General features: G+C 40.7%; 1 protein-coding gene across 1 annotated transcript in view; it reads right to left on the bottom strand.

The window, feature by feature from the left end:
* The window catches only part of LOC106081696 (dynein axonemal heavy chain 7), a 154,509-nt gene that overhangs the window by 23,568 nt on the left and 114,891 nt on the right, over positions 1 to 16,050 (bottom strand). Inside the window, exons 25-26 of the mRNA XM_059364973.1 lie at positions 3,320 to 4,693; positions 2,265 to 2,511 (exon numbers count right to left, since the gene is read on the bottom strand). Coding sequence (XP_059220956.1) covers positions 2,265 to 2,511; positions 3,320 to 4,693 — 1,621 coding nt within the window. The remainder of the gene's footprint in view (positions 1 to 2,264; positions 2,512 to 3,319; positions 4,694 to 16,050) is intronic.

The raw sequence follows: 16,050 nt of genomic DNA, 5'->3' as shown, positions 1-16,050 counted from the left end.
TCCACCGAAACAGGACTTATTTACGGACTATGGTAATATGGGGACATATTTACCCACGACAATATAGGAGTCAAAAGAAAGGTAAAAGGGAGTAGAACAAAAATTTTAACATTTCATTTAAGCACAGGGCAAACTTCTCCATATATCCATGAAGGCTGTTCGATTCAAGTGAGGCTCAATGATAAAGTACCTCTTTTTTATAGTCGAGTCTCAACGGCGTCCGCAGTGCGACATCTCTGCGGGGAGAAGTTTTTACATGACTTCTATGCATGTCAAAGTAGCTCTCAAATGTCACCAACATTAGAAGGGGATAACCACCGATTATCATTTTTCCAATCTTCTCGCCAGGATTAGAGACCAAGCGTTTAGAATCATTGGCGGACTTGATTTCCTCTGCGCTTTGACATCCACATTCGGGTCGAATTGTCCCCATCTTAAAACTCTACCAAAACAAGACTTATATATCGACAATATAGGGCTCAAATAGTATGCAAAAGAGTTTTAAAGAAAGCTCCGCGGAGCTGGCCCGGTTCAGCTAGTTTTGTTTTAAGAACAAACCAATGTGGTTATGATTCAACAGCGAGCATTCACCCAACGAAACTGTCACCTTTTGAGCCATAAATATTTGAGAAATATGTTAAAAAGAAAATTTTCAAACAATGACAAATCCTAGAGGTCAATGATATATTGGGTTGCCCAAAAAGTAATTGCGGATTTTTCATATAGTCGGCGTTGACAAATTTTCTTTCTGTCAGTTATCAGCTGTTACTTTTAGCTTGCTTTAGAAAAAAAGTGTAAAAAAAGTATATTTGATTAAAGTTCATTCTAAGTTTTATTAAAAATGCATTTACTTTCTTTTAAAAGTTTTTATACCCATTACCATAGGGTAGGGTTATATGAATCTCTTACTCAACCCAGCACTCAATAAATTGACGGATGAACAAACGGGCGAATACCTTTGGATCATTCACTGCTACTTAGCCAATGTCCTAATATTGGGTTGCCCAAAAAGTAATTGCGGTTTTTTCATATAGTCGGCGTTGACAAATTTTTTCACAGCTTGTGACTCTGTAATTGCATTCTTTCTTCTGTCAGTTATCAGCTGTTACTTTTAGCTTGCTTTAGAAAAAAAGTGTAAAAAAAGTATATTTGATTAAAGTTCATTCTAAGTTTTATTAAAAATGCATTTACTTTCTTTTAAAAAATCCGCAATTACTTTTTGGGCAACCCATATTATTGATCGTCTTGACATTCTTAGTCGATCAAGCCATGTCCGTCCGGAAACCACCATGGCGGTCGCGCGAAATTTCTCACACAGTCTTTTTATTGATGCAGATCGTTGGGAATTGCAAATGGCTCATATCGGTTCAGATTTGGATATATCCTCAATATAAACCGAACTTCCGTTTGACTTCTTGAGCCCTGGAAGCCGCAATTTTTTTCCGATTTAGCTGAAATTTTGCACAAGGTGTTCCGTTATGACTTCAAACAGCTGTGCCAAGTACTCAAAACCGGTCAAGAACCTGATGTAGCTCCCATATAAACCGATTTCCCGATTTGACTTCTTGAGCCCCTGGAAGCCTCAATTTTCATCTGATTTGGCTCAGATTTTGCTCATAATGTTCTGTTATGACTTCAAATAGCTGTGCCAAGTACCATCTAAATCGGTCAAGAACCTGATGTAGCTCCCATCTAACCCGATCTCCCGATTTGACTTCTTGAGCCCCTGGAAGCCGCAATTTTTGTCCGACTTGGCTGAAATTTTGCTCATAGTGTTCTGTTAGGACTTCAAACAGCTGTGCCAAGTACCATCTTAATCGGTCAAGAACCTGATGTAGCTCCCATATAAACCGATCTCCCGATTTGACTTCTTTGAGCCCCTGGAAGCCTCAATTTTCATCTGATTTGGATGATATTTTGCAATTTTTGTAGTTCTGTTATGACTTCCATCCTCCTCCCTAATCCTATTAACAAAGGTGGCGTGTTACCAATATTAAGTGTTATTAGGTCGTTAGTATTCAAGAACTCTGCCAGGGCTTGGCCCCACCAACACTAATAAGCTGATAACTGACAGAAGAAAGAATACAATTACAGAGTCACAAGCTATGAAAAAATTTGTCAACGCCGGCTATATGAAAAATCCGCAATTACTTTTTGGGCAACCCAATAGTATTACACACTGTTTCCAGAGCAAACTACACTCAATGTTTATGGTCGATGTTTATGTTTCTAAGCAAAACTAAAAATTTTTCTATCTCACTTACCTTTTATGGCCTTGCGCAAAGTCTCCAAACTTGAGCGTATTGTGTTCAGCAAAACATTGAAACGCACCATTTCTTGCACCAACACCGTATTCATGCTCTGATGATAACTTGTGGGGTAACGAGCCAAAGTGGCATCACGATCAAAATCTTTGGGTAAACGATTTAGAATATCGGTGGCCACATTAATGACCACCTCCTCGGGAGTAAGACGTTCATTATCGCCCTCCTCGGCCGAGGTTGAAGTATCCTTAAGGGAGTAGTAGAGGGAAACAAAATCAGGATAGGTGGGACAATTAGGAAGGGAAAGGTTTTGGGGAAAACGTTTCGATATAACCTCAATGTAGTGGGGGCGAGATTTACGCAGTTTCTGTGGAGGGTATTGTGGGTGTTGGAAAGTCGGTTTGGTTGTGGGAATAAAGCAAAGCAAGAAAATTAACAAAAATTAAGCAGGTTTTTGTACTTGCAATGTAATTTTGGAAAACTTACCCTTTTTTCATATAAATCCTGATTGATAAGGGGTTAAGAGAAGATTTGACTTACTTTGAGAACAACCTTACTTTGTAAAAACTATTTGAACTTACCACACGATCCTTGAAAGCGTTTAGGAGAGGAATATACCAATATTACTTAAAATCTAAATAAAATGCTTCACAATATCTTTTAGAATATCTTAACTCAAACAAACTATTGGGTTGCCCAAAAAGTAATTGCGGTTTTTTCATATAGTCGGCGTTGACAAATTTTTTCACAGCTTTTGACTCTGTAATTGCATTCTTTCTTCTGTCAGTTATCAGCTGCTACTTTTAGCTTGCTTTAGAAAAAAAAGTGTAAAATTCTAAGTTTTATTAAAAATGCATTTACTTTCTTTTAAAAAATCCGCAATTACTTTTTGGGCAACCCAATATAAAATGACTCTACTCCATAATCAGTCTAATGAGCATGTTGATATTTGATATCATTTCAAAGAGTTTTTGTTTTGTGTAAGGCAATGTAATGGAAAGTATGCACCATATTCAATGTTTCTGAAATATAATTTAAAACCTCTCCCCACTCACCTGTGTCAACAGTGTATGACTCAACAGCATATCCGTTTCCTGTTGATCCTTCATAATATCCGCATTGGCATGAAAACCAAAAATGGCCGGCACCGTCTGTTGAGGCAACTCTTTGGTATAGTTCAAATAATTTACCACTTCCATGTAGACCGGTATATAGTACAGCTGCTTATCATCAAAATAGAAAGGAGTTTCTATATCCAGAACCTCAGGGCAATAGTAACGATTCAATATGGTCTTCAATGTTCTTCGATCCCAATCGTCAGTCACTCGGCCACCATAATTGCATTCACCGGTCAAATAACGCAAAGCATCATAGTTCACACCCTCATATTGATCCAAAAACATTTTCAGCTGCATAAGACTTATGCGCAAATCCGTTTCATTGAACTCATAGGGTATGTTCCAGCCAATGGGTCCAAAATATCTTCTCTCTTGTATGACCGCATGAAAGAAACACAGCGAGTAGATCAATTGCTTGAATGTTTGATTTTGTTTGCAGGAATCATACCAATCAGGATCGGATATGGGATCCGATAGCATAGATCTTACAATGTTCGAGCGTAGTCCCTTGGGAGGTTCATTGGTCATTTTGATGCCATTTTGCAGCACCACCACGGGGAAATGTTCTGCCGGATAGGAGGTTAGCCATAAACGAAAATCGGGATGTGTGGAATCGGGCACCATGCCTTCGCATACTTTCTCCAAAGCAGGCATAAAGCTTTTAGCCAAATGGCAATTTTGCAATAACACCCAATTGCCCACCTTTACACCTTCATCTATCATCTTAACAGCAATGGGTCCTTGACCCTGTCCCAAAGAAAGGGAGAATAAACGATTGGTGCCAAATCCTTGTTCATCGGCAAACTTCAGCAGAGTTGCTGTGGGATCCGAACCCGGAGTAAGTACAAAAATCAAAGGCACACAGCAATGGGAATCACTGAACGAGGCCGCTAAATCGAATTGAGGTGGCTCTACAAATTTATCACCCATTTCTCCGGCCACAAATCTCATAACAGCTGGCACCAATTTGTCAGGTCTGAATACTCGCAGCAGTAAAAGCTTTTGCATCATAGTCATCTTATCCCAAGGCGAGGGTATCTCCTCAAAATGTTGAGGTGTAGCTGATTCATAAAAATGCTTCCATTTTTCTAAGTTTGCTTCGAAATCTTCACGCAATCCTTTGAAGTGGGTTAACTCCGCCAAGCGGCACAATTCATTCCAATTTTGTATGCCCAACCATTTGGCGGGATTTTTCAAGGGGTTATCGAGACCAATGCCGCCAGTTAGCAGGAACATCCATTCTGCATTGTCAATTTTACCCTCTGCCTTCATGAGGTTGATGTTAAGAATCAAGGAGAAAAGCAGTTTGTCCTGAAATAAAAATGGGGTGAAGTAACAAAAAATGAGAAAAGTAAGGGAATAGCAAATTTGGAGTACATTTTTAGAATGGTTAGAACATTTAAGAGTTGCACAGTGGGAGAAAATCGAAAAAAACTAATTAAAAAAATATGAAGTTTGAGGAGGGGTGGAGATATCTCCTTGATTAGGAATGGTTAGAGTTGAGGTGTTAGCGAGATCGTGTATAAAATTCACTCCCTACGTTATCTGGGCGCCTTTTGCCAGGCCCCTAAAGTTGGTCACCTTGGTATTTCGAAAATATGTTGGGGCTGCCAAATCTTCGTTTGTGGTCCGATTTCCAAAAAGTCCGACCTTCCGTCCCAGACAACCTAGGGCCTTGAAATTTTGCACATGATCTCGCTAATACCTCATCTCTAACTACTCCAAAGTGATACCTCTAACCGTTCTCACATGACGTATTTTTAATAGTTTTTTTTTTTTTCAATGTTCCCCACTGTGCGACTGGAACACAAAACACTAGCCTCAGAAATCTGGTAAAATAAGTTACAGCTCCAAGGGGCATAAAAAGGCAGCACCAGAGTACAAAGAGGGCAATAACAAGGTTGGTGGATGTGAAAATAGTGCTGTGAGTGTTAAGCCTGAAAATCAGAGCTTTTGACTTACTGGCCCGACTTGACTTACTGCCCGAGTTTTGCTCGGTATCAGTTGCCCCGAACCAGTTTCCGTGCTAACCATCCCTTTCGCTAACCTCACCTCAACTTTCGGTCCCATAGTAGCCCCAATAACACCGTGAGTGAATCAGGTTACGGTGACTGCCTAGCCACAGTTCAGCCCGTGTCTGTTAGAGACAGGAAGCCCTGAAACATTGGCCACATGTTCGTTTCAACCACCTAATACTGCTACACGCCGTGAGTAAATCACATCTCGGTGACCATGCTAATCAGCGTTCTGGCCTTGCCCCGCAGACACAGAAGGCACTGATCCATTGATCACGTGTAAGTTGCAGCCGCCTTTCCTTCTGTCCCGGTGATCAAGTGCTACGATCACGCAGTGAATGATTCACTTCTCGGTGACTAGCCTTGCCGGTGTTCCGCCAGCATTCCTTAGGAACAAGTGAACCATTGACCACATGTTCATTCTAACCACCTACTCCTTCGTCAATGTGACCAAGAGCCAATATCACCCGAGACAGTGCACGTGGTAACCATTCCTTTCGCTTAATTCACCTCTCGGTCGCATAGTGACCACAATCACACCGTCAGTGAATCAGGTTTCGATGACGAGCCTAGCCACCATTCAGCCCTTGTCCCTCAGAGACAGGAGGCCCTGAACCATTGACTTAGTGTTCCTTTCAACCACCTTATGCTGCGACCCGCTGACTTAGTGCCGCGATCACGCCGTGAGTAAATCACATTTCGGTGACAAGCCTAACCAGCATTCTGGCCTTACCCCGCAGACAGAGAAACGACTGATCCATTCATCACGTGTTAGTCGCAGCCGCCTTCTCACAATTCCCCATGATCATATACTACGATCACGCTGAGAACGGTTAACGACTCGGTGACTAGCCCTTTCGACGTTCCGCCCCCGTACCTCCGACTCAGCAGCAAATGAGCCATTGATCAGGTGTTCATACTAACCTCCTACACTTGCGTCACGAAGACCAAGAGACAATATCACCCGAGATGGTGTCCGTGCTAGGAATCCCTTTCGCTTACCTCACCCTTCGATCACATAGTGGTCACGACCATACCGTGAGTGAATCATATTTTGGTGTCTAGCCTAGCCACCATTCGATCCTTGTCCCTCAGAGACAGGAGGTCCAGAGCCATTGACCTAGTGTTCCTCTCAACCGCCAAGTGCTGTGATCCGGTAGCCTATTGCCGCGATTATGTTGTGAGTAAATCACACCACAGTGACTAGCCTAACCAGCGTTCTGACCTTGCCCCGCGGATATAGGAGCCACTGAGCCACCCCCCTTTCCGGGTGATAAAATCTCACGAGCACGCCGTGATTGGTTCCTGTCTCGGTGACTATCCTTGCCGGCGTTCTGCCTGCTTTCTTAGACCTAGGAGCAATTGGGCCATTGACCACATGTTCTAACCCACTACTCCTGCGTCACGATGATCAAATACCACAAGCACACCGTGAGTACATAATGTCCCGGTAAATAACCTAGCCAGCATACGACCCTCAGACGTAGGTGCCACTGAATCATGACCACATCTTCATTTAAACCGCCTACTCCAGCGTCTGGGTTACCAAGGGAAACGATCACGCGTGTGTGTGAAACTCGTCGCTGTAAACTGATGTTGTTGTAACCACATTTTCATGTGGAGGAGGCGATCCTCTTCAAGCTCCTGTAGATTAGAAAGCTCATTCCGGTCCAAAGGACCAATCGCAGTGGGAACAGATTGGCCATGGGCTGTTTAAAGGCGCCAATAACTCGCCGTGTTATATCGAGCATCATAGGCTCTCCGCTCGATACCGCTGTTTGTCGGTGACTGCCATTACCGCTGCTCCGTATGGAGCATTCCACTATCCGCAACCTGTGGAAGGGCACGGTAACTCGCAGCTAAGGGTCTCGAACACCACACAGATCGGACCTCAAAATTCCTGCTGTGTGCACCACACAACATAGCTATCCCGTGCCGGGCTGTAACCTGATAGGCCGTAGAAGTGCTTAGCGTCTTATATACCCAGAGTCTGCTCTGGCAATTGCACTAATCGTCCGGCCCTGAAATGAATGTAACCCCCTATGGCCCCACCAACATTAGCCTACCACGTAAGTCACAAAACGACTCACCGCAAGAGTCAAGAGAAAAGTTGCAGAATGTTGGGAAAAGTTTTGCTCTAGATATGTTAACTTAAACGGGAAAAACCCTTAAGTTTTCAAATCCCGAAGACAAGGTTCCCTAGTTGGGCACATGTTTTTATACCCACCACCGAAGGATGGGTGTATATTTATTTTAATACCCACCACCGAAGGATGTTGAAATTGAGAACAGTGAGTTGTGTAAGGCCACTCGACATCCTTCTTCAATTTAGCCACAATATGTCAAGATTTGGATTTAGCTGCTATATAGACCGATCTCTCGCCTTAAGGTCCCAGGCCCATAAAAAGCGCATTTATTGTTCGATTTTGCCAAAATTTGGCAACTCTTAGGCCCTTCGACATCCTTTTTCAATTTTACCTAGATCATATAGACTGATCTCTCGATTTAAAGTCTTTCGATTTTTCTCAGAGATCGCACAATTCGAGCCATTATAGATGGGTTCTCATCCAATGAGCACAAATTGACCGCAGGTGTACCCCAGGGCTCTGTTCTGTCTCCTTCTCTTTTTCTTATTTTCATCAACGATCTGTTGGGTTAGACATCGAATCCGATCTGCTCATTTACGGATGACAGTAATCTCTATCATTCGTACTCATTCGATCATAGGCCGAGTCTTCGAGAGATTGAGGACAAGAGACGGGTTATGGACGATACACTCTGCCAGGATTTGCTGGCCATTTCTGGGTGGGTTCGAATGAATCAAGTAGATTTTAATGCACGGAAGACTCAGTGTTGCTTGTTGTCGCACAAATGATTCGCTGATTCATCTTTGTGTATCAACGGTGTAGATGTTGAGCAATCAGAAGCTCTTGATGGCATGAAAATACAAAGTGATGTCCATTGGGCTAGACATGTATTTGCAGTGTCGAAAGAAGTATTCAAGTGTTTGGGCTTCCTTAAACGGTGTTAGAATTACTTCACTCCATCTGATCTTCTTAACATCTACATCACTTTCATAAGACCGAAAAAGGAGTACAACTCACATGTATGGGCTGGAGCTACAAAATCATCCCTGAAGCTACTGGACCGTGTACAGAGGAGAGCGATGGCCTTGACTGGGGACAGTGGGGTATCCAACTCTATTGCCTCCCTTCATCATCGTCGCTGTTCTATCGGTACTTTAATGGTGTGTGCTCGTCCGATATTCGTCTTCTTATTCCTGATGTAAGGATGTATGTCAGGGATACTAGATATTCCAGGAACTCACACCCATTTGTAATTGATTGGCTAGCGGACCGCACAATGCATTATAGAGCAACAAAAATTCTTATTTCGCCCGAACCATTCGTATGTGGAATCGACTTCCGGCTAATGTTTTTCCCACCCACTTTGTCATCCAAAGATTTAAGTCAATAAACACTACATCCATCTCCCCCCTCCAATTTCCTCTCGCCAACGCAATGCACTGCATTCATAGGGGACATCCCCGGCGTGTTGGCTGACAGAAAAAAAATGTTCCCCCAATCCATATAAAAAATGTTTTGCACTACACAAAAATGCCGATTTTGAAACCATCTTTGCCCGAAAGGGTAATTTTGGTTATTCTTGTAAAAAAAATCGGAAAGAATTTCTCTTTAGTTTTTTAAGGACACTTTTAGCTGCAAAACTCAAAAGAAATTGCTAGAATATCTTTATACGTTTGATTCTTAGAATGTTTTCAATCTGTTTCAGAAAATTGCAGCTTTTCCCGTATTTTTTGTTTTTACATATTCGTGGGTCTGTCATTCATTGCAAAACTAGTAAGAAAAGGCGAATATCGGGCGGGGCCGACTATGTAATACCCTGCACCACCGAGTCCACGTACTAGCTTGCCCAAAAAGTAATTGCGGATTTTTCATATAGTCGGCGTTGACAAATTTTTTCACAGTTTGTGACTCTGTAATTGCATTCTTTCTTCTGTCAGTTATCAGCTGTTACTTTTAGCTTGCTTTAGAAAAAAAGTGTAAAAAAAGTATATTTGATTAAAGTTCATTCTAAGTTTTATTAAAAATTCATTTACTTTCTTTTAAAAAATCCGCAATTACTTTTTGGGCAACCCAATATTTTTAAAACATGTAACCTATGTTGAAATCTAGTCAGACTTTAGTTTTGAAATATTGAAAAAAACCTTGTAAGATTTTCTTACGATGGGACCTTAATACTGCCAACTACAGTGGGAGCAATACCTAAATCTGACTTAACTTTAATGAATAGAGGAAAAGCTTTGAAATTAATAAACTTTAGACGAATATTATTGTGGAATAGAATATTTCAATGTTTTGGGTATAAAAATCTACATCACACCCCATTATCCAGTACTACTCTCTCAAAACTGCACCTATGAGTAAAACTACAACTAATATTACATTTCATTACATCTCCTGCCAAACTTAATCCATTACTTCTTGCCACAATCCTTGCTAGTTATTATCGCAAAAAAATGTATACTACGTGCCTAAAATGTCATTTATCGCCAAAAAATCCCTTGTTAATCAATGACAGAGAACAATACTAAATTGGCAAAAAGTGGAAGAAAACCGAAATCCCCTCGTCACTACGAGTGTCAGTTCAAATAGAATTTTCCTTCGATTTCCGAAGCAAATAAAGTTAATTTGACAGAATTCAGCGTTACGCATTCACGCTTTTGTTATGCCAAAGAATCGCAAGGCAGGCATTCAGGCTTTTTTCATATCCTTATACTCCTCTCGTTAGCAAACATTCAAACAAAATCGAACACTCACTTTTCTCATCAGCAACAGCGAACGCGTAAAATGAAAAGTTTTTCTTTAGCAAAACAAAAAAAAAATGCTGAAAACAAAAACAAACAGAAATTTTCTTGGAATTGAAAAGCCAAGAAGAGTAAAATGAAAATCAATATAAGAAGTTGTCAAGCATAAATATAAACCGCAGAGACATGAACAAAGGGGAAACAAGAAACCATAAACGATGTATGAAGCATTCGGGGGAAAAAAACAGTGATTTATGACTACAAAGACAAATGAGGAGGATTTTCTTTGATTCGTTGGTAAATGAACTAAAAGCACTCTCTGTATTTTAACCTACGCCTCTATCTCTTATCCCTGTCCAGAATGGAAGCCCACATTTTTCATATCTTCCTTTGCACGTGGCCTCGGATTATCTGGTAAAGGTCTAAGAATTGTAGCGGTCTGTCGGTCCAAATTTTGTTGAAAGCACCATCGATGTCAAGAGGTACACACATACATAAGCGGATCTTGGCTTATGTATGTGTGTACCTCTTGACACGGCCTAGAAGAAATTTTATGAATAACCTCGTACCAGACGGTGTCCACTGGTCCCAATTTGCCCATGAATATTCCATTAAGGAACAATGGGAATACTTCAATTTGCCCATAAATATTCCATTAAGGAAAAACGGGAATACTTCTCTCATATTAATGAATGCTTTCCGCTTTCTAGTTTAAGGTAACTGATTCAAACCCTTGAGTTCAGTGTCTTCGATGACCTCCCCTAACTAAGGGCCTTTAACCCATTATAGCTCATTTACCATCCAATTTCATTGAAAATTTGAACAGTGAGTTGTAGAAGACCCCCCGTTATCCCTGCCCAATTGACCTACATCGGACTTCATTTAGATATAGCTGTCTTATTGACCGGTTCGCCGACGTCACACAACACCAAACGGTGACGAACTATACTATAGCTGCCATAACACGAGCCATGAATTTGGCTGTGGATTTGTGGTAAGTCGGAGACTGAAACACCTTTACTCCGGCTAGATGAGAGGCTAGCCACAATTCGCATAAAAGCCAAATTCTTCAACATCGGCCTTATTTGTGCCCATGCCCCGACGGAAGACAAAGACGAGCAGACCAAGGATATTTTCTACGAGCGCCAAGAGGGAGAATATGACCGCTGCCCATGATATTAAATGATGATATTAAAATCGTTCTGGGAGATTTTAATGCGAAAATAGGGAAGGAAGGCATTTTTGGTCCAACAGTCGGAAAGTTTATCCTCCACGAGATAACGTCCAGTAATGGGTTGAGGCTGATAGATTTCGCCGCGGCTAAAAACATGGTAGTAAGTAGCACCAGTTTTTAACATATACCCAAGGTGGTGGATACCCACCACCTCGGGTATATGTCAAATTTCAGTGATATCGGATTATAAATGCGAATTTTATGGTCCCAAGACTTTAAATCGAGATATCGGTCTACATGGCAGCTATATCCAAATCTGGACTGATTTGGGCCTAGTTACATAAAAATGTCGAAGAGCCTAACTCAAAGCACTGTCCCAAATTTCGGCGAAATCGGACAACAAATGCCTCTTTTATGGGCCCAAAACCTTAAATCGAGAGATCGGTCTATATGGCAGCTATATTCAAATCTAGACCGATCTGGTCAAAATTGAAGAAAGACGTCGAAGAGCCTAACTAAACTCACTGTCTCAAATTTCAGCGACATCGGACAATAAATGCGTCTTTTATGGCCACAAAACCTTAAATCAAGAAATCGGTCTATATGCCAGCTATATCCAAATCTGAACCGATCTGGGCCAAATTGATGAAGGATGTCGAGAGGCCTAAGACAACTCACTGTCCCAAACTTCAGCAAAATCGGATAATATTGGAGGATCGGGCTATATGGCAGCTTTATCCAAAGCTGAACCGATCTGGTCCAAATTAACGTAGGAAGTCGAAGGGCCTACCACAACTCACTGCCTCACATTTCAGTAAAATCGGATAATAAATGTGGCTTTTATGGGCCCAAGACCCTAAATCGGAGGATCGGTCTATATGGCAGCTATATCCAAATCTGAACCGATCTGGTCCAAATAAACGAAGGAAGTCGAAGGGCCTAACACAACTCACTGCCTCACATTTCAATAAAATCGGATAATAAATGTGGCTTTTATGGGCCCAAGACCCTAAATCGGAGGATCGGACTATATGGCAGCTATATCCAAATCTATTTCGATCTGAGCCAAATTGACGAAAGATGTCGAAGGGCCTAACGCAACTCACTGTCCCAAATTTCAGCAAAATCGGTTAATAAATGTGGCTTTTATGTGCCAAAGACCCTAAATCGGAGGATCGATCTATATGGGGGCTATATCAAGATATAGTCCGATAGAGCTCATCTTCGAACTTAACCTGCTTATGGACAAGAAAAGTCTCTGTGCAAAATTTCAGCTCAATATCTCTATTTTTGAAGACTGTAGCGTGATTTCAACAGACAGACGGACGGACATATCTAGATCGTTTTAGACCTTTACGGTGATCAAGAATATATTGGGTTGCCCAAAAAGTAATTGCGGATTTTTTAAAAGAAAGTAAATGCAGTTTTAATAAAACTTAGAATGAACTTTAATCAAATATACTTTTTTTAAACTTTTTTTCTAAAGCAAGATAAAAGTAACAGCTGATAACTGACAGAAGAAAGAATGCAATTACAGAGTCACAAGCTGTGAAAAAATTTGTCAACGCCGACTATATAAAAAATCCGCAATTACTTTTTGGGCAACCCAATATATACTTTGTAGGGTCGGAAATGGATATTTCGATGTGTTGCAAACGGAATGACAAAATGAATATACCCCCATCCTTCGGTGGTGGGTATAAAAAGAGCGCCGCATGATTTGCCTTCCCGTTAGAGTAAATCGTTACTCCATCAGTTTAATTGTTAATGAATATTAAGGCTTTCCAAGAAAAAATAAACGTGAAACCGAACGATATCAGTGCTGAATCGGTCAATATACCATGCAACCCATCTTCGAAATTTCCCAGTTAATATACAAAAAAGCCTTATTCGCCACTGAACACCTCATATACATGCCCATCTTTATCCAAACTACACCTTCATCATACCCCGCCAACAATCAGAAGATCCCTTCATTAAACTCGAAAAATATAACGCCCGCAAACAATGATGTTCCCGCATACTCGTACTCAATTTTATCAAAGCGAAAGAAAGGAAAACATATGCCTAAGGATATTTTCCAGTCAGTATTTTCGATATGTGTCGTAGTAGTGGAATTCTACACCGCCTCTCCGCTCTCCACTTACTTCCTTTGTGAACTTGGCGAAATGATTACTGATAACGTGGTTTTGAGGGGGTAAACCAAGGATAATAAACTTCATTCAATCTACTTACAATAAATTTACAAATACGTCTCTGTATATTTTTTCAGTATGTATATTTGTGTGTGTTTGTATGTGAGTTTGTGTGTGATTTCCCTTTTCCATCACTATTTACTTTCATGTTGTTGGATGTATACATTACAATTGTAATGCATGTTAAAACGAGGCACACTGTGAAAGTTATTTGGCACTCCAATTATGGTATCATTAATCCCAAAGTAAGGAAAGTAAGAGCATACACTCAACCAAATTTGTTATTCAAAACAGCACAAATGTTTGCCAAAACAGCAGTTTTTGTCTGCTGAAAATGGGAAAGCAGACAGTACTGCTGTTTCAGCAAACATATGGCTGCTGTATTAGCAAACATTTCTTACTAACAAAATCTTCTGTTTGAGTACCCAAGTCTGCTGAAAAAAAAAATTTTATGCTAGTTTTTAGGGTTGCCTCTTACTTGTTTTGATTACTTTAGACATTTTTTAGATATTTTTTTTAATTTTGTTGGTAAAGATGATTTCAATTTTTGGAATATTACTGTAAAGAAGCTACATTTGTATATATTTCGAAATATTGCAAAGCTAGCTCGCATTTTTCGTTTTTGCTCTTTTAATATGTACATAAATGGCATGGCCTTTTGTATCTAAATTTATAGAAAAAATGTAATGGAAAGTAGACATTTAGTGCAGATTATAAACATCCACTGAGACACACATTTACATATGTGTGCTATTTTTATACCCCCCATCATAGGATAGGGGGTATACTAATTTCGTCATTCTGTTTGTAACTACTCGAAATATTCGTCTGAGACCCCATAAAGTATATATATTTTTGATCATCGCGACATTTTTTGTCGATATTGCCATGTCCGTCCGTCTGTCCGTCCGTCCGTCCGTCCGTCCGTCCGTCCGCCCTTCCGTCCGTCTGTCTGACGAAAGCACGCTACTTTCCGAAGGAGTAAAGCTACCCGCTTGAAATTTTGCACAAATACTTCTTATTAGTGTACGTTGGTTGGTATTGTATATGGGCCATATCGGTCCATGTTTTGATATAGCTGCCATATAAACCGATCTTGGGTCTTGACTTCTTGAGCCTCTAGAGTGCGCAATTCTTATCCGATTGGAATGAAATTTTGCACGACGTGTTTTGTTATAATATCCAACAACTTTGCTAAGTATGGTTCAAATCGGTCAATAACCTGATACAGCTGCCATATAAACCGATCTTGAATCTTGACTTCTTGAGCCTCTACAGGGCGCAATTCTTATCCGATTGGAATCAAATTTTGCACCACGTGTTTTGTTATGATATCCAACAACTGTGCTAAGTATGGTTCAAATCGGTTCATAACCTGATATTGCTATCATATAAACCGATCTGGGACTAGACTTCTTGAGCTTGTACAGGGCGCAGTTCCTCTCGGATTTGGCTGAAATTTTGTATAACGTATTTTATTATGACTTTCAACAACTGTGCCAAATAAGGTTCAAATTGGTTCATAACCTGATATAGCTGCCATATAAACCGATCCAGGATCTTGACTTCTTGAGTTTGTACAGGGCGCAATTTCTATCGGATTTTGCTGAAATTTTGCATGACGTATTTTATTATGACTTTCAACAACTGTGCCAAAAAAGGTTCAAATCGGTTCATAACCTGATATAGTTGCCATATAAACCAATCTTGAATCTTGACTTCTTGAGCCTCTACAGGGTGCAATTCTTATCCGATTGGAATGAAATTTTACACGACGTGTTTTGTTATGATATCCAACAACTGTGCCAAGTATGGTTCAAATCGTTTCATTACCTGATATAGCTGCCATATAAACCGATCTGGGATCTTGACTTCTTGAGCCTCTAGAGGTCGCAATTATTATCCGATTTGCCTGAAATTTTGTACGACGGATCCTCTTATGACCATCATTATACGTGTTCCATATGGTCTGAATCGGTCTATAGCCTGATACAGCTCCCATTTAAATCAGTCTCTCTATTTTACTTCTTGTGCCCCCAAAGGGCGCAATTCTTATTCGAATTGGCTGACATTTTACACAGGTCTCCAACATATAATTTAATTGTGGTCCGAACCGGACCATATCCTGATATCGCTCTAATAACAGACCAAATCTTTTCTTTTATCCTTTTTTGTCTAAGAAGAGATGCCAGGAAAAGAACTCGACGAATGCGATCCATGGCGGAGGGTACATAAGATTCGGCCCGGCCGAACTTAACACGCATTTACTTGTTCCTCTCAACTTTGCCTGAAGCCTTCATTACGAAAGTCATCCTGTCAATTTGAAACGCTTACCGTGGTTAGAATTCTACCCGTACATCACCGATTGTTTAGCCGATTAGAGGATTCATCTGATGTCAGAGGAAATAGACGTAGATCGTGGGTGCGAGGATGCGTGCTTCGTAGACTTCTCTCAA

This window comes from Stomoxys calcitrans, chromosome 3 (assembly GCF_963082655.1).
Source record: "Stomoxys calcitrans chromosome 3, idStoCalc2.1, whole genome shotgun sequence".
Lineage (NCBI taxonomy): Eukaryota > Metazoa > Arthropoda > Insecta > Diptera > Muscidae > Stomoxys > Stomoxys calcitrans.
The sequence above is the reverse complement of the archived record's forward strand: the minus strand, read 5'-3'. Positions and strand labels throughout refer to the sequence as shown.